The sequence below is a fragment of the Mesoplodon mirus genome, assembly GCF_964341445.2.
Source record: "Mesoplodon mirus genome assembly, chromosome: 6".
NCBI classification, from domain to species: domain Eukaryota; kingdom Metazoa; phylum Chordata; class Mammalia; order Artiodactyla; family Ziphiidae; genus Mesoplodon; species Mesoplodon mirus.
The window spans coordinates 98444136-98463910 of NC_138982.1; the positions used below are offsets into that span (position 1 = coordinate 98444136).

The window sequence follows — 19775 nt, forward strand, 5'->3', positions numbered from 1 at the left end:
GATAGATCAGTGGATCAGGATAGAAAGCCCAGAGATAAACCCATGCACATATGGCCAACTTATCTTTGATAAAGGAGGCAGGAATGTACAGTGGAGAAAGGACAGCCTCTTCAATAAGTGGTGCTGGGAAAACTGGACAAGGACATGTAAAAGTTTGAGATTAGATCATTCCCTAACACCATACACAAAAATAAGCTCAAAATGGATTAAAGACTTAAATGTAAGGCCAGAAACTATCAAACTCTTAGAGGAAAACATAGGTAGAACACTCTATGACATAAATCACAGGAAGATCCTTTTGGACCCACCTCCTAGAGAAATGGAAATAAAAACAAAGATAAACAAATGGGACCTAATGAAACTTCAAAGCTTTTGCACAGCAAAGGAAACCATAAACAAGACCAAAAGACAACCCTCAGAATGGGAGAAAATATTTGCAAATGAAGCAACTGACAAAGGATTAATCTCCAAAATTTATAAACAGCTCATGCAGCTCAATAGCAAAAAAACAAACAACCCAATCCAAAAATGGGCAGAAGACTTAAATAGGCATTTCTCCAAAGAAGATATACAGATTGCCAACAAACACATGAAAGAATGCTCAACATCATTAATCATCAGAGAAATGCAAATCAAAACTACAATGAGATATCATCTCACACCAGTCAGAATGGCCATCATCAAGAAATCTAGAAACAATAAATGCTGGAGAGGGTGTGGAGAAAAGGGAACACTCTTGCACTGCTGGTGGGAATGTGAATTGGTACAGCTGTTATGGAGAACAGTATGGAGGTTCTTTAAAAAACTAAAAATAGAACTACCATATGACCCAGCAATCCCACTACTAGGCATATACCCTGAGAAAACCATAATTCAAAAAGAGACATGTACCAAAATGTTCATTGCAGCTCTATTCACAATAGCCCGGAGCTGGAAACAACCTAAGTGTCCATCATCGGATGAATGGATAAAGAAGATGTGGCACATATATACAATGGAATATTACTCAGCCATAAAAAGAAACGAAACTGAGCTATTTGTAATGAGGTGGATAGACCTAGAGTCTGTCATACAGAGTGAAGTAAGTCAGAAAGAGAAAGACAAATACCGTATGCTAACACACATATACGGAATTTAAAAAAAAAAAATGGCATGAAGAACCTAGGGGTAAAACGGGAATAAAGACACAGACCTACTTGAGAATGGACTTGAGGATATGGGGAGGGGGAAGGGTAAGCTGTGACAAAGCGAAAGAGAGGCATGGACATATATACACTACCAAACGTGGGGTAGATAGATGGTGGGAAGCGGCCGCATGGCACAGGGAGATCAGCTCGGTGCTTTGTGACCGCCTGGAGGGGTGGGATGGGGAGGGTGGGAGGGAGGGAGATGCATGAGGGAAGGGATGTGGGAACAGATGTATGTGTATGACTGATTCACTTTGTTATAAAGCAGAAACTAATAAAAAAAAAAATAAAGAACTGTGCTCCTTTATAGCTCTGTCCTCACATCCTTTCAATTACTGATATCATAAAATGATATCTTTATGAATTGTTTGTTCAAAAGCATAGTCTAATAATATAAAAAATGCACTAGTTTCTTAAGTCAATGGTCCCCAACGTTTTTGGCACCAGGGACCAGTTTCGTGGAAGACAGTTTTTCCATGGACGGGGGTGGGGGGTGGTAGTTCAGGCAGTAATGTGAGTGATGGTTCAGGTGGTAATGCGAGCGATGGGGAGCGATGGGGAGTGATGGGGAGTGATGGGTAGTGGCAGATGAAGCTTCACTTGCCTACTGGCTGCTCACCTCCTGCTGTGAGGCCTGGTTTGTAACAGGCTGTGTGGACCAATAGCAGTCCATGGCCCGGGGGTTGGGGACCCCTGGCTTAAATCATGTAGAAAGTAAATGGGCAAGTTACAAACCAGAGTTACAATACCTGATTTTATAATTGTCTATGAACTTACTTTTACCAATTATCTTTATCTCTTCATATGGCTTTGAATTACTGTCTAATGTCCTATCATTTCAACACAAAGGGCTCTCTTTAGTTTTTCTTATAGGGCTGGTTTTTCTTATAGTGGTAATGAATGCCCTCAGCTTTTGATTGTCTTAGAATGTCTTAATTTTGTCCTCATTTTTGAAGGACAGTTTGGCCAGATACAGGATTTCCTGTTGAAAAGGTTTTTCCTTTAGTCCTTTGAGTATACGAATTCAGTGCCTTCTGGCCAGCATGGCTATTGATGAGAAATCTGCTCATAATCTTATTGAGGATCTTTTGTGTGTGATGAGTCACATTTTGCTTGGTGCTTTCAGGATTCTCTGTTTGCCTTTGTCTTTGGACAATTTGATTATAACATTTCTTGGTGTAGGTGTCATTCAGTTTACTCTACATGTAGTTCCTTGAGCTTTTTGGGTATTTATATTCCATGTTTTTCATCAAATTTGGAATTCTTCTTGATATTTATTCCAATAATATCTTTGCCCCTTTCTCTTCTCCTCTGAGACTCCAACAATGTGTATATTAGTCCATTTTTTGGTGTCTCATAGGTCCCTTAGGCTCTGTTTACTTTTCTTAAATTTTTCTTCTTTCTGGGCCTTCCCTGGTGGCACAGTGCTTAAGAATCTGCCTGCCAATGCAGGGGGCATGGGTTCGAGCCCTTGTCCGGGAACATCCCACATTCCGCGGAGTAACTAAGCCCATGGGCTACAACTACTGAGCCTGTGCTCTGGAGCCCATGCTCTGTAACAAAGAGAAGCCACTGCAAAAAGAAGCCTGGGTGCTGCGACGAAGAGTAGCCCCTGCTCACCGCAACTAGAGAAAGCCTGTGCGCAGCAATGAAGGTCCAACACAGCCAATAAATAAATCAATAAATAAATTCATTAAAATATTTTTTTTTCTTCTTTCTGTTCCTCAGATTTGGTCATTTCTATGATCATATTTTCAGGTTCAGTGACCGTTTCTTCTTGTTTCTTCTTCCTGCTCAAATCTGCTTTTGAATCTCTCTAGTAAATTTTCATTTCAGTTATTATACTTTTTTAGCTCCAGAATTTCCTTTTGGTTCATTTGTGTATTTTGTCTTTTATTGATATTTTAATTTTGTCATAAGTCATTTTCTTGACTTTTGTCCAAGGTTTTTTTCTTTTTCTTTTTTTTTTAATTTCACCGCATCACGTAACATGTGGGATTTTAGTTCCCTGACTGAGCAGGGATCAAACCTGCATCCTCTGCTTTGGAAGCACGGAGTCTTAAGTGCTGTACCACCAGGGAAGTCCCTGAGGATCTTTAAGATAGTCGTTTTAATGTCTTTGTCTACTGAATCTGCCAACTGGATTTTTTCAGGGACAGATTCTGTTGATTAATTTTTTTTCTGTTGAATTGGCCATACTTTCCTGTTTCTCTGTATGTCTTATGAATTTTTGTTGTTGTTGAAAACTTGACATTTGGATCTTATAAGATGCCAAGTCTGAAAATCAGATTCTCTCCCTTCCCCAGCGTTTGCTGGATTTTTTCCCTTTGTTTGTTAGTTTTTTAAGTTGTAACATGTCCCTGTTCCAGGGATCAGCCTGATATGTAAACAATAGGTCTTTTCAGGTTTTTTCTGAACCTGTGTCTTTCCCCGGTTATGTCTGTGACTTTCTAAATTTCCTTGTACATGTGATTACGTTTTAATGTCCTAGTCCTTAAATGTTTGGTTCCCATGAGGAGAAAATGGGAAAAATGAAGGGAGGAAATAAAATAGGTGCTAGTTCTTTAAATCTCTTGGAAGTTGTTTTAGCTGGATGGGGAGACTGTTGCAACAATGGTGATGGTTGTTGCGCAGATTGTTACAACAATGGTGGTGGTTGTTGCGGCAATGGCTGCCTGTCTCTATGTCTGCTTATCCATGATCAGAGACAGCAATCAGTGATCAGAATACAGATTCCCAATATTTGGAGGATGAGGTCCTTATTGCTCATGTTGGTAATTGTAAGCCTGTGCAAACTGTTCTCGGAACTTGGGCATTGCTGCTTGCCTCCAAGCTGGGCATAGGTAACTGCTACCATCCAAATTGCCTAAATTGACCAAAATTAACTGCAATTTACTGTTGAACCTTTTGACTGGAAGTTGTAAGCCTTCCATAGACTCCAGAATTACAAAATAGTTACATCATACAGATTCTGCCAGTGCAGTTGTTGTCTAGGTGAGAACATGGTAGGTGTTTCCTACTCCGCAATCTTCCTGAGGTCACTTGGTATGTACTTCATATTTTATTGTACAGGGATCTTTGATTTATTCTTGGTGTCTGACTTTTTAGTACTTTTATAAATGTAAAAATTTCTAAGTGAGGGTGGGGGAGGGAAGAATTGGGAGTTTGGGATTAGCAGATGCGAATTATTGTATATAGGATGGATAAACAACAAGATCCTACTGTATAGCACAGGGAACTCTATTCAGTGTCTTGTGATAAACCATGATGGAAAAGAATATGAAAAAGAATATATATACATATAACTGAATCACTTTGGTGTACAATAGAAATTAACACAACATTGTAAATCAACTGTACTTCAATAAAATTTAAAAATTTTCTATGTTAAATAGTTTTGAAAATGGAGTAATTACTGTATAATATATTCTACTGTAAAGGAATGTTGTAGGTTAATAATTTTATATAGTTTTTTATTTCAAAATTTTTACCCACTTAAATAATACCATAATGAGTTGTTTTGTTAATTAGTTATCATGGGTGAGAAGATTGTTGGTAAAGACTGAATTCATTCTATGGCTATTCTAATTAGTACCAAATTGCTTTCCCAATTGTTTATCAGTTTGCTTTTAAAAACTAGTTTATTGATATGTTACTGACAGAACACTGTATTAGTTTTAGGTGTACAACATAATGATCTCATATATGTATATACTGCAAAATGAGTAACACAGTAAGTTTAGTTAACATCCATCACTGCACATAGTTACAGTTTTTTTTCCTCTCTTTTAAAAAAAATATTTATTTATTTGGCTGCGCTGGCTCTTAGTTGTGGCATGCGGGATCTAGTTCCCTGACCAGGGCTCGAACCCAGGCCCCCTGCAGAGTCTTAACCACTGGACCAACAGGGAAGTCCCAGTTTTTTTTCTCTTGATGAGAACTTTTAAGATCTACTACCTTAGCAACTTTCAAATATATAGTACACTATTGTCATCTATAGTCATCATGCTGTACCTTACATCCCCAGGACTTATTTCTCTTACAGCTGGAAACTTGTACCTTTTTACCACCTTCAGTCATTTCATGCCCCTGGCTCTGGCAGCCACCAATCTGTTGTCTGTATCTAGGTGTGTGTTCATCTGTTTTTAAATTTAGATTCCACATATAAGTGAGATTGTACAGTATTTATCTTTGTCCAAGCTTCATTCATGTTGTCACAAATGGCAGGATTTCTTTTTTTATGACTGAATAATATTCCAGCATGTGTGTGTGTGTGTCACATTTTCTTTATCCATTCATCTATTGATGGACATTTATGTTGTTTCCATGTCTTGGCTGTTGCAAATAATGCTGCAGTGAACATGGGGGTGTGTATATCTTTTTGAGAGAGTGATTTTGTTTCCTAAGGATACATACTAAGAAGTGGAATTGCTGGATCATATATATTAGTTCTATTTTTAATTTTTTGAGGAACCTTCATACTGTTTTCCATAGTGGCTGCAGTAATTTACATTCTCACAGCACTCCACATCCTTGCCAACACTTCTTTCTTATCTTTTGATAATAGTCTTTCTCACATATGTGAGATTATACCTCACTGTGGTTTTGATACACATTTCCCTGATGATTAGTGGATGTTGAGCTCCTTTTCATGTACCTGTTGGTCATTTGTAGTCTTCTTTGGAAAAACTTCTGTTCAGTTTTTCTGCTTATTTTTAAATGAAATTGTTCTACTTTTTTGGTTGAGTTGTATGAATTCTTTATATATTTTGGATATTAACTCCCTTATCAGATACATGCTTTACAAATATTTTCTCCTATTCCATGGGTTGCCTTTTTTTTTTTTTTTTTTTTTTTTTTTTTGCGGTACGCAGGCCTCTCACTGTTGTGGCCTCTCCCATTGTGGAGCACAGGCTCCTGATGCGCAGGCTCAGCGGCCATGGCTCACGGGCCCAGCCGCTCCGCGGCATGTGGGATCTTCGCGGACCGGGGCACAAACCCGTGTCCTCTGCATCGGCAGGCAGACTCTCAACCACTGCACCACCAGGGAAGCCCCATGGGTTGCCTTTTAATTTTGTTGAAGGTTTCCTTTGCTGTGCAGCTTTTTGGTCCCACTTTTTAATTTTCTTTTGTTGCCTTTGTTTTGGTGTTTAATCCAAAAAATCATTGCCAAGATCATTGTGAAGGAACTTACTCTCATGTTTTCTTCTAGGGGTTTTATGGTTTCAGGTCATACATTTAAGTGTTTAATCCATTTTGTGTTGATTTTTGTATATGGTATAAGATGTTGATGCAGTTTCATTCTTTTGCATGTGGCTGTCAAGTTTTCCCAACATCAGTTATTGAAGAGGCTCTCCTTTTCCCATTGTGTATTTTTAGCGCCTTTATCATACAGGAGTTGACCATATATGCATGGATTAATTTCTGGCTCTCTATTCTGTTTCATTCATTTATGTGTCTGTTTTTATGCCAATATTATATTGTTTTGATTGCTATGGTTTTGTAATATAGTTTGAAATCATGAAGTGTGATTCCTCTGGCTTTGTTTTTCTTTCTCAAGATTGCTTTGGCTATTTGGGGTCTTTAGTAGTTCCATACAAATTTTAAGACTGTTCTATTTCTGTGAAAAAGGCCATTAGAATGTTGATAGGGATTGCTTTGAATCTGTAGGTTGCTTTGGGTAGGATGAACATTTTAACAAAATTAATTTTTCCAATCCATGAGTACAGAATATCTTCCCATTTATTTGTGTCTTCAGTTTCTTTCATCAGTATCTTATAGTTTTCAGTGTACAGGTTTTTCTCCTTCTAGGTTATATTTATTCATAAGTATAATTTTATTCTTTTTGCTATAGTTGTAAATGGGATTTTTTCTTAATTTCTCTTTCAGATAGGTCATTGTTAGTGTATAGAAATGCAACTGATTGTAGTATGTTGACTTCGTATCCTGCAACTTTAGTGAATTCATTTATTAGTTCTCACAGTTTTTTGCTGGATTTTCTAGGATTTTCTTTCTATAAGATCATATCATCTGCAAATAATGGCAGTTTTACTTTTTCCTTTCTGATTTGGATGCCTTTTATTTATTTATTTTTTCTTGTCTAATTTGTCTAGCCAGGATTTCCAGTACTGCGTTGAATAAGAGTGGTGAGAGTGGGCACCCTTGTCTTGTTCTTCATCTTAGAGGTGAAGCTTTTAATGTTTCACTGTTTAATATGATGTTAGGTGTGGGTTTGTGGCATTGGCCTTTATTATGTTGTGGTATGTTCCTTTTATATCCAGGTTTTTGAGGGTTTTATCAGGAAAGGATGTTGAATTTTGTCAAATGCTTTTCCTGCATCTTTTGAGGGATCAGATGATTTTTATCTTTCATTTTATTAATGTGGTTTATCACATTGATTGATTTTTGGATATTGTACCATTCTTGCATCTCTGGAATAAGTTGCACTTGCTCATGGTGTTTGATCCTTTTAACGTGTGTTGTGGAATTTGGTTTCCTAACACTTTGATGAGAATTTTTGCATCTCTATGCATTAAGGGTATTTGTTGTATAGTTTTCTTTTCCTGTAGTGTTTTTAACTGGCTTTGTTATTAGTGTAGTGATGGCCTTGCAAAATGAGTATAGAAGTGTTCCCTCCTCTTAAAATTTTTGGAAGAGTTTGAGAAGGATTGTCATTAATTTTTCTTTAATTGTTTGGTAGAATTACCAGTGAAACCATTTGGTACTGGGCTTCTCTGCATTGGGAGGTTTTTGATTACTAATTTAGTCTCCTTGTTATTGATCTGTTCAGATTTTCTTTTTCTTCATGATTCAGTTTGGTAGGTTGTATGTTTCTAGATATTTGTCCATTTCTTCTAGGTTATATGACTTGATGTACAATTGTTTGTAATAGTCACTTATGATACTTCATATTTCTGTGCTATCAGTTGTAATGATTTTATTTACAAGTCTTCTCTCTTTTTCTTCTCTTTTTTCCTTTAGTCTAGCTAAAAGGTTTTTTGCCCCCAGAAAACCAGCTCTTAGGTTATCCATATTGTTGACATATAATTACTTATTGTAGTCTCTTGATGATCTGTTTTGATTTATTTGAGTCTTTTTTTTCTCGGTTCATCTAGCTAAAGGTTTGTCAACTTTATTTTAAAGAAAAACTAGCTCTTAGTTTTGTTGATCTTTTCTGTTGTTTTTCTTATTTCTATTTTACTTACTTCTTCTCTGATCTTTGTTGTTTCTTTCCTTGTGCTTAGTTTGGGCTTCATTTGTTCTTTGTCTAGTTCCGAGAGGTGTAAAGTGAGGTTGTTTATTGGAGTTCTTTCTTGTTTTTTTTTTTTTTTTTTTTTTTTTTTAATATTCAAAACATAGGTAACCTGAATTTATTTCCTCAAGTTTTAGTAACTGATTTCTTTTTTTTTTTCTTTTTTTTTTCCCTGTCTACTTTTTTATTTATTTATTTTTTTTACACAATTTTTTTTTTATTAGTTTCTGCTTTATAACAAAGTGAATCAGTCATACACATACATCTGTTCCCACATCCCTTCCCTCATGCATCTCCCTCCCTCCCACCCTCCCCATCCCACCCCTCCAGGCGGTCACAAAGCACCGAGCTGATCTCCCTGTGCCATGCGGCCGCTTCCCACCATCTATCTACCCCACGTTTGGTAGTGTATATATGTCCATGCCTCTCTTTCGCTTTGTCACAGCTTACCCTTCCCCCTCCCCATATCCTCAAGTCCATTCTCAAGTAGGTCTGTGTCTTTATTCCCGTTTTACCCCTAGGTTCTTCATGCCATTTTTTTTTTTTAAATTCCGTATATGTGTGTTAGCATACGGTATTTGTCTTTCTCTTTCTGACTTACTTCACTCTGTATGACAGACTCTAGGTCTATCCACCTCATTACAAATAGCTCAGTTTCGTTTCTTTTTATGGCTGAGTAATATTCCATTGTATATATGTGCCACATCTTCTTTATCCATTCATCCGATGATGGACACTTAGGTTGTTTCCAGCTCCGGGCTATTGTGAATAGAGCTGCAATGAACATTTTGGTACATGTCTCTTTTTGAATTATGGTTTCCTCAGGGTATATGCCTAGTAGTGGGATTGCTGGGTCATATGGTAGTTCTATTTTTAGTTTTTTAAGGAACCTCCATACTGTTCTCCATAGTGGCTGTACCAATTCACATTCCCACCAGCAGTGCAAGAGTGTTCCCTTTTCTCCACACCCTCTCCAGCATTTATTGTTTCTAGATTTCTTGATGATGGCCATTCTGACTGGTGTGAGATGATATCTCATTGTAGTTTTGATTTGCATTTCTCTGATGATTAATGATGTTGAGCATTCTTTCATGTGTGTGTTGGCAGTCTGTATATCTTCTTTGGAGAAATGCCTATTTAAGTCTTCTGCCCATTTTTGGATTGGGTTGTTTGTTTTTTTGCTATTGAGCTGCATGAGCTGTTTATAAATTTTGGAGATTAATCCTTTGTCAGTTGCTTCATTTGCAAATATTTTCTCCCATTCTGAGGGTTGTCTTTTGGTCTTGTTTATGGTTTCCTTTGCTGTGCAAAAGCTTTGAAGTTTCATTAGGGCCCATTTGTTTATCTTTGTTTTTATTTCCATTTCTCTAGGAGGTGGGTCCAAAAGGATCTTCCTGTGATTTATGTCATAGAGTGTTCTACCTATGTTTTCCTCTAAGAGTTTGATAGTTTCTGGCCTTACATTTAAGTCTTTAATCCATTTTGAGCTTATTTTTGTGTATGGTGTTAGGGAATGATCTAATCTCAAACTTTTACATGTCCTTGTCCAGTTTTCCCAGCACCACTTATTGAAGAGGCTGTCCTTTCTCCACTGTACATTCCTGCCTCCTTTATCAAAGATAAGTTGGCCATATGTGCATGGGTTTATCTCTGGGCTTTCTATCCTGATCCACTGATCTATCTTTCTGTTTTTATGCCAGTACCACACTGTCTTAATTACTGTAGCTTTGTAGTATAGTCTGAAGTCAGGGAGCCTGATTCCTCCAGCTCCGTTTTTCGTTCTCAAGATTGCTTTGGCTATTCGGGGTCTTTTGTTTTTCCAAACAAATTTTGAAATTTTTTTGTTCTAGTTCTGTGAAAAATGCCAGTGGTAGTTTGATAGGGATTGCATTGAATCTGTAGATTGCTTTGGGTAGTACAGTCATTTTCACAATATTGATTCTTCCAACCCAGGAGCATGGTATATCTCTCCATCTATTTGTATCTTCTTTAATTTCTTTCATCAGTGTCTTATAATTTTCTGCATACAGGTCTTTTGTCTCCTTAGGTAGGTTTATTCCTAGATATTTTATTCTTTTTGTTGCGATGGTAAATGGGAGTGTTTTCTTGATTTCATTTTCAGATTTTTCATCATTAGTGTACAGGAATGCCAGAGATTTCTGTACATTAATTTTGTATCCTGCTACTTTACCAAATTCATTGATTAGCTCTAGTAGTTTTTCGGTAGCATCTTTAGGATTCTCTATGTACAGTATCATGTCATCTGCAAACAGTGACAGCTTTACTTCTTCTTTTCCGATTTGGATTCCTTTTATTTCCTTTTCTTCTCTGATTGCTGTGGCTAAAACTTCCAAAACTATGTTGAATAAGAGTGGTGAGAGTGGGCAACCTTGTCTTGTTCCTGATCTTAGTGGAAATGGTTTCAGTTTTTCACCATTGAGGACAATGTTGGCTGTGGGTTTGTCATATATGGCCTTTATTATGTTGAGGAAAGTTCCCTCTATGCCTACTTTCTGCAGGGTTTTTATCATAAATGGGTGTTGAATTTTGTCGAAAGCTTTCTCTGCATCTATTGAGATGATCATATGGTTTTTCTCCTTCAACTTGTTAATATGGTGTATCACATTGATTGATTTGCGTATATCGAAGAATCCTTGCATTCCTGGAATAAACCCCACTTGATCATGGTGTATGATCCTTTTAATATGCTGTTGGATTCTGTTTGCTAGTATTTTATTGAGGATTTTTGCATCTATGTTCATCAGTGATATTGGCCTGTAGTTTTCTTTCTTTGTGACATCCTTGCCTGGTTTTGGTATCAAGGTGATGGTGGCCTCGTAGAATGAGTTTGGGAGTGTTCCTTCCTCTGATATTGTTTGGAAGAGTTTGAGAAGGATAGGTGTTAGCTCTTCTCTAAATGTTTGATAGAATTCGCCTGTGAAGCCATCTGGTCCTGGGCTTTTGTTTGATGGAAGATTTTTAATCACAGTTTCAATTTCAGTGCTTGTGATTGGTCTATTCATATTTTCTATTTCTTCCTGAGTCAGTCTTGGCAGGTTGTGCATTTCTAAGAATTTGTCCATTTCTTCCAGGTTGTCCATTTTATTGGCATAGAGTTGCTTATAGTAATCTCTCATGATCTTTTGTATTTCTGCAGTGTCGGTTGTTACTTCTCCTTTTTCATTTCTAATTCTATTGATTTGAGTCTTCTCCCTTCTTTTCTTGATGAGTCTGGCTAATGGTTTGTCAATTTTGTTTATCTTCTCAAAGAACCAGCTTTTAGTTTGGTTGATCTTTGCTATCGTTTCCTTCATTTCTTTTTCATTTATTTCTGATCTGATCTTTATGATTTCTTTCCTTCTGCTAGCTTTGGGGGTTTTTTGTTCTTCTTTTTCTAATTGCTTTAGGTGCAGGGTCAGGTTGTTTACTCGAAATGTTTCCTGTTTCTTAAGGTGGGATTGTATTGCTATAAACTTCCCCCTTAGAACTGCTTTTGCTGCGTCCCGTAGGTTTTGGGTCGTCGTGTCTCCATTGTCATATGTTTCTAGGTATTTTTTAATTTCCTGTTTGATTTCTTCAGTGATCACTTCGTTATTGAGTAGTGTATTGTTTAGCCTCCATGTGTTTGTATTTTTTACAGATCTTTTCCTGTAATTGATGTCTAGTCTCATAGCATTGTGGTCAGAAAAGATACTTGATACAATTTCAATTTTCTTAAATTTACCAAGGCTTGATTTGTGACCCAAGATATGATCTATCCTGGAGAATGTTCCATGAGCACTTGAGAAAAATGTGTATTCTGTTGTTTTTGGATGGAATGTCCTATAAATATCAACTAAGTCCATCTTGTTTACTGTATCATTTAAAGCTTGTGTTTCCTTATTTATTTTCATTTTGGATGATCTGTCCATTGGTGAAAGTGGGGTGTTAAAGTCCCCTACTATGATTGTGTTACTGTCGATTTCCCCTTTTATGGCTGTTAGTATTTGCCGTATGTATTGAGGTGCTCCTATGTTGGGTGCATAAATATTTACAATTGTTATATCTTCTTCTTGGATCGATCCCTTTATCGTTATGTAGTGTCCTTCTTTGTCTCTTCTAATAGTCTTTATTTTAAAGTCTATTTTGTCTGATATGAGAATTGCTACTCCAGCTTTCTTTTGATTTCCATTTGCATGGAATATCTTTTTCCATCCCCTTACTTTCAATCTGTATGTGTCTTTAGGTCTGAAGTGGGTCTCTTGTAGACAGCATATATATGGGTCTTGTTTTTGTATCCATTCAGCCACTCTGTGTCTTTTGGTGGGAGCATTTAGTCCATTTACATTTAAGGTAATTATTGATATGTATGTTCCTATTCCCATTTCCTTAATTGCTTTGGGTTGTTATTGTAGGTATATTCCTTCTGTTGTGCTTCTTGCCTAGAGAAGTTCCTTTAGCATTTGTTGTAGAGCTGGTTTGGTGGTGCTGAACTCTCTCAGCTTTTGCTTGTCTGTAAACGTTTTAATTTCTCCATCAAATCTGAATGAGATCCTTGCTGGGTAGAGTAATCTTGGTTGCAGGTTTCTCTCCTTCATCACTTTAATTATGTCCTGCCACTCCCTTCTGGCTTGTAGAGTTTCTGCTGAGAGATCAGCTGTTAACCTGATGGGGATTCCCTTGTGTGTTATTTGTTGTTTTTGCCTTGCTGCTTTTAATATGATTTCTTTGTGTTTAACTTTTGACAGTTTGATTAATATGTGTCTTGGTGTATTTCTCCTTGGATTTATTCTGTATGGGACTCTCTGTGCCTCCTGGACTTGATTAACTATTTCCTTTCCCATATTGGGGAAGTTTTCAACTATAATCTCTTCAAATATTTTCTCAGTCCCTTTCTTTTTCTCTTCTTCTTCTGGAACCCCTATAATTCGAATGTTGGTGCGTTTAATGTTGTCCCAGAGGTCTCTGAGACTGTCCTCTGTTCTTTTCATTCTTTTTTCTTTATTTTGCTCTGCATCAGTTATTTCCACTATTTTATCTTCCACCTCACTTATCCGTTCTTCTGCCTCAGTTATTCTGCTATTGATCCCATCTAGAGTATTTTTCATTTCATTTATTGTGTTTTTAATCGATGCTTGATTCATCTTTAGTTCTTCTAGGTCCTTGTTAACTGTTTCTTGCATTTTGTCTATTCTATTTCCAAGATTATGGATCTTGGAAATAGAATCTTGGATCAGCTTTACTATCATTATTCTGAATTCTTTTTCAGGTAGACTGCCTATTACCTCTTCATTTGTTAGGTCTGGTAGGCTTTTATCTTGCTCCTTCACCTGCTGTGTGTTTTTCTGTCTTCTCATTTTGCTTATGTTACTGTGTTTGGGGTCTCCTTTTTGCAGGCTGTAGATTCGTAGTTCCCGTTGTTTTTGGTGTCTGACCCCAGTGGCTAAGGTTGTTTCAGTAGGTTGTGTAGGCTTCCTGGTGGGGGGGACTAATGCCTGTGTTCTGGTGGTTGAGGCTCGATCTTGTCTTTCTGGGGGACAGGTCCACGTCTGGTGGTGTGTTTTGGGGTGCCTACTGCCTTATTATGTTTTTAGGTAGCCTCTCTGCTAATGGGTGGGGTTGTGTTCCTGCCTTGCTAGTTGCTTTGCATAGGGTGACCAGCACTGTAGCTTGCTGGTCGTTGACTGAAGCTGGGTGCTGGTGTTGGGATGGAGATCTCTGGGAGATTTTCGCTGCTTGATATTATGTGGAGCTGGGAGGTCTCTTGTGGACCCGTGTCCTGAAGTTGGCTCTCCCACTTCAGAGGCACAGCACTGGCTCCTGGCTGCAGCACCAAGAACCTTTCATCCACCCGGCTCAGAATAACAGGGAGAAAAGGTAGAGAGAAAGAATTAGTAGAAGAAAGAAAGAGAGAGGGAAAGAAAGGAAGAAGGGAAGAAAGGAAGGAAGGAAGAAAGAAAGGAGGGAGGGAGGAAGGATGGAAAGAAAGAAGGAAAGAAAGGAGGAAGGGAGGGAGGAATGAAAGCAAAAGGAAGAGTGAATGGAAGAAGGGAGGGAGGGAGGAAGGAAAGAAAGAAAGAAAGACAGGAGGGAGGGAGGGAGGAAGGAAAGAAAAAGAAAGTGGAAAGAAGAAGGGTGGGAGGGAGGGAGGGAGGAAAGAAGAAAGAAGGAAAGGAGGAGCGGAGGGAGGGAGGGAGGAAGGGAAGGTAGGAAAAAAAGAAAGAGCAGGTAAAGTAAATTAGAATAAAGTATGAAATATAGTAGCGTTATTAAAATTAGAAAGTAATTATTGAAAAAAAAAAAAAACGGACCGATAGAACCCTGGGACATATGGTGGAAGCAAAGCTATACAGAGAGAATCTTACACAGAAGATTACACATACACATTCACAAAAAGAGAGCAGGGGGAAAAATCAAAAATCTTGCTCTCCAAGTCCACCTCCTCAATTTGGAATAATTCGTTGTAAAAAGAGGAAAAGGGGGGAAAGTCTTAAATCTTGTCCTCAAAGTCCACTTCCTCAATTTGGGATGATTCGCTGTCCATTCATGCACTCCACAGACGCAGGGCACATCAAATGGACCGTGGAGCTTTAATCCGCTGCCTCCGAGACTGCACAGAGAGATTTCCCTGTGTCTGCTCTCACAGCTCCCGGGTCTCAGCCTTGGACCCGGCCCCGCCTCTGTGCGTAGGTCGCCGGAGGGCGTCCGTTCTTCGCTCAGACAGGACGGGTTTAAAGGAGCCGCTGATTCGGGGGCTCTGGCTCACTCAGGCAGAGGGGAGGGAGGGGCGGGCAGTGTGGGGCGGGCCTGCTGCGGCAGAGGCCGGCGTGACGTTGCAGCAGCCCGTGGCGCTCCGTGCGCTTTACCGGGAAAGCCGCCCCCGGGTCTCGGGACCCCGGCAGTGGCGGGGTGCACAGGCCCCCCGGAAGGCGGGGCGGACAGCGACCCGCGCCCGCACACAGGCCCCGCGGCGGCGGGCGGCGGCGGGCCGCGGCGTCGGCGGCGTTGGCGGCGGGCCGCAGCAGCGGCGTCGGCGGCGGGCCGCGTCGGCAGCGGCGTCGGCGGCGGGCGTTGGCGGCGGGCCGCGTCGGCGGGCCGCGGCGTCGGCGGGCCGCGGCGTCGGCGGGCCGCGGCGTCGGCGGGCCGCGGCGTCGGCGGCGGGCCGCAGCGGCGTCGGCGGCGGGCCGCGTCAGCGGCGGCGTCGGCGGCGTCGGCGGCCGCCCACACCCGTCTCCGAGGTCCGCGCCTTACCCGCGGCTCGCGCCTCTCTCCAGCGCTTCCCTAAGCAGCCCTCTTAATGCCCTCTCCTCGCGCACTAGGAAACAAAAGGGAAAAAAGTCTCTTGCCTCTTCGGCAGCTCCAGACCCTTTCCCCGGACTCCCTCCGGGCTAGCCGTGGTGCACTAACCCCTTCAGGCTCTCTTCCTGCCGCCAGCCCCAGTCCTCTCCCTGCGCTCTGACTGAAAGCCGATACCCGAGCCTCAGCTCCCAGCCCCCCCGCCACGGCGGCCGAGCAGACAAGCCTCTCGGGCTGTTGAGTGCCTGAGGGCACCGATCCTCTGTGCCGGAATCTCTCCGCTTTGCCCTCCACACCCCTGTTGCTGTGCTCTCCTCCGCTACTCCGAAGCTTTCCCCCTCCGCCACCTGCAGTCTCCGCCTGCGAAGGGGCTTGTAGTGTGTAGAAACCTTCCCTCCTTCACGGCTCCCTCCCACTGGTGCAGGTCCCGTCCCTATCCTATTGTCTCTGTTTATTCTTTTTTTCTTTTGCCCTACCCAGGTATGTGGGGAGTTTCTTGCCTTTTGAGGGGTCTGAGGTCTTCTGTCAGCGTTCAATAGGTGTTCTGTAGGAGTTGTTCCACGTGTAGATGAATTTCTGATGTATCTGTGGGGAGGAAGGTGATCTCCGCGTCTTACTCTTCCGCCATCTTCCTCCGGGGCCTCTTTCTTGTTTTTTAATGTAGGCATTTATTGCTATTAACTTCCCTCGTAGAACATTCCATAGATTTTGACATTTTATGCTCACATTTTCATTTGTTTCAAGATATTTGTTGATCTTCATTTTGATTTTTTCTTTGGCCAGTTGGTTTTCAGTAGCATATTGTTTAACCTCCATATACTTGTGAATTTTTCAGCTTTCCTCCTGTTATTGATTTCTCATTTTATACTGTTTGGTTGGGAGAGATATTTTGTAGATTTTAGTCTTCTTAAATTTGCTAAGACTTGCATTGTGGCCTATCATGTGACTTATCATGGAGAATGTTCTGTGTTTATGTTTTATAAATGCATGTCAGGTCTATTTGTTCAAGTTTATGGTTCAGTCCAATGTTTCCTTTTTGATTTTTTTTTTTTTTTTGGTCTGGATGATCTAATGATTACTGAAAGTGGGGTGAGGTATTGAAATCCCCTACTACTATTGTGTTATGTTTTCATTAATAGTGATATTATGCTCATCATCCAAAACTTGTTTTTCACACAGTATTATATTTTATGTATTTAACCATTAGGCTATGTATATATATGTATATATATATATATATATATATATATATATATATATATATATATATATATTTTTTTTTTTTTTTTTTTTTTTTTTTTTTGCAGTATGCGGGCCTCTCACTGTTGTGGCCTCTCCCGTGGCGGAGCACAGGCTCCGGACGCACAGGCTCAGTGGCCACGGCTCATGGGCCCAGCTGCTCCACGGCATGTGGGATCCTCCCGGACCGGGGCACAAACCCGTGTCCCCCGCACCGGCAGGTGGACTCCCAACCATTGCGCTACCAGGGGAGCCCCAGTAGGTCATATTTTAAATTATTTTCTCTGTAGGTAAAATTTGTAACTACACTCCAAACTTTATTTTGTACATAACTTTTGATATGTGAACCATGCTTGAAACATATTAACAATTACCTTTGACTTATTTTTTGATTACACATAAGTGTAATTATCACGTACTTGTGTTCGTGGAATTTTTACTTTTTAGACCTCTTCGATGTATTTAATACTTGTATTATTCTTTGTTCATTTTGCATGTGCACAATTCTGTGTTGTGCTTATCTTGTTTTTTTCTTTCCAAAGAAGCATGGAGAATTTAAAGGTAGAACAGGAATGAGAACTTATTTCTCAAGTCATATTTTAATATTCTTTTTACTGTTCAGATCACATCCTCTGCTGTATAGGTTGCCATTTGTAACCTGTTATTTTTATCTTGAATATATGTCAGCTGGCTTCTAAATTCATTTGTGTTCAGAAGAATTGAGTATAATATTATTTTGTTTTGCAGGAGTTCACAACCAAGTCAGACAGACAATAATTATGCAAAGCAGGCTGCACACACTAAAGAAAAGCGAAGAGATGATGATAGCATTTCTCTTGTAATGTCTGATACTCAACCTAAAGGTTTGTGAACCTCAGAAAAGTGTTGCCAATTGAATTTTTGTCTGTTGCATTTTTAATAATATATTTTTAAGTAACTTTATACATGAAAGTAAAGAGATTTTTTAGTGACACAAAGAAAATTGCTAAATTTACCATTTTTATACTGTAGTATACATCTCTTGATTTATTTACAAAATCCAGAAGTTAAATTTGAATATTATTATTTTCTTTCTTTTTTCTTTGTTGGTGCTGGGCACATAGCTATAAAGTTATAATGTTAGTTTGACTCTTTCTAAATGTCACTCCTGTGGATATGTCTAGTAAATGATATTACTGCTAACTTGATTATTATTATTAGCTTCCCACTGTCTATCCTCCTACTATGAAATACATTCTTTATTCATTAGAATTTCTCTCGACTCTAGGAGGATGCCAATACAAGCCACTATTAGCCCAAATTTAAAGGTAAATACATCCCAGACTTCTGAAAATTCACTGTAGGCCTCCTTGCCTGTCGGGTTAATGAATTGACTTCTTTTGTCCTTTTTGTCTCTTCTTATAAAGATCGTAAAATAATTTATAAAAGTTTTCACCAAAACAAATTTATACATTAGTCAAATGTGAAACTAACATCTTCAAGGGTCTCTTGGATTATTGATAGCTTGAAACTAGTTGAGATATTTTGTTTTCTGAATGATTTTATAAATTATTCACAAGAAATGGCGTCCTTCAGTGACACTATGTAAAAATTCTTTGTACTTCATTTGAAACACAGCTGTTTTCACATTTTAAATAGTCTTTTTCATAGAGGAGGAAAACCTAAAAGGAAACTAGACTAATATCTTTGATGTGTACAAGAAATCAGCTGCAACTCTTATGAGGGCAATCTCTAAAGTATTGTGACTCTGTAGACATAATCTTTCAATTGGTCACTAAGTACTATCTGCATATAATGAAGGACACTTATTATTATTATTATTATTTTACAAATTGTCCTTTTCCCAGAAATAATTATCTTTAATTACAATATAAAAATATAAGTGGGCTTATATTTGTACAAGTGGGCTCAATCAGGTACTATCAAGACACTGTTAAACCTTCATTGCTTTCTTGGGTAGAGTAGGAATAGTTAAATAAAAAGCTTTCTAATTTGTGCCCTTCAGTATTCCTTCAAAGTCCCAGTGGAAGTTTAGACTTACAGCAGGGAAAAAAATGCACAATAAAAGAAACACTTTATAGTTTCTTAGTATCCCTGAAGGTTCTCCTCTTAAGTAAAGTGTTTTTAAGAAAATTAGCTATTGAAACTTTATTGAAACTCATCGTATTTTCATCCTATAGATAATTGTGTCTAATACCAATTGTTTAATGTGAGCCCATAAATTAATGAGAGTTCTGAATTAAATCCCAGGTATACCATTGTAAACAGTTTTTTCTTCCAGTTTTTTTGAGATATAATTGACAGCACTGTATAAATTTAAGGTGTACAGCATAATGATTTGACTTACATACATCATGGAATGATTATCACAATGAATTTAGTGAACATCCATCTTCTCATATAGATACAGAAGTAAAGAAATAGAAAAAAAATTTTCGTTCTGATGAGAACTCTTAGGATTTACTCTCCTAACAACTTTCCTATATAACACACAGCAGTGTTAATTATGTTTATCATGTTATACATTACATCCCTAGAACTTACTTATCTTATAACAGGAAGTTTGTACATGTTGACTGCCGTCTTGCAACTCTGCCTCCCCCTGCCTCTGATAACCACAAATATTATCTCTTTTTCTGAGTTTCTTTGTTTTTGAATTATAATTGACCTACAGCATTATGTTAGTTCCTGTTACATGACATAGTAATTCAATATTTCTATACATTTCAAAATGATCACCACGATAAGTCTAGTTATAATCTGTCACCATACAAAGATACTACATAGTTATTGACTATATTCCCTACACTAGATGTACTTTT

General features: G+C 38.8%; 1 protein-coding gene across 7 annotated transcripts in view; it reads left to right on the forward strand.

Annotated features, from left to right (window-relative positions):
• Positions 1 to 19775, forward strand: part of SENP7 (SUMO specific peptidase 7) — a gene marked incomplete at its 3' end in the record, with an annotated part of 175799 nt that overhangs the window by 102087 nt on the left and 53937 nt on the right. For 6 of the 7 annotated variants that reach the window (XM_082624929.1, XM_082624930.1, XM_082624933.1 and 3 more), the window contains one exon: positions 17701 to 17816. In XM_082624929.1, coding sequence (XP_082481055.1) covers positions 17701 to 17816 — 116 coding nt within the window. Of the gene's footprint in view, positions 1 to 17700; positions 17825 to 19775 lie in introns of those variants that run through there. The other variant, XM_082624935.1, reaches the window with a different exon arrangement.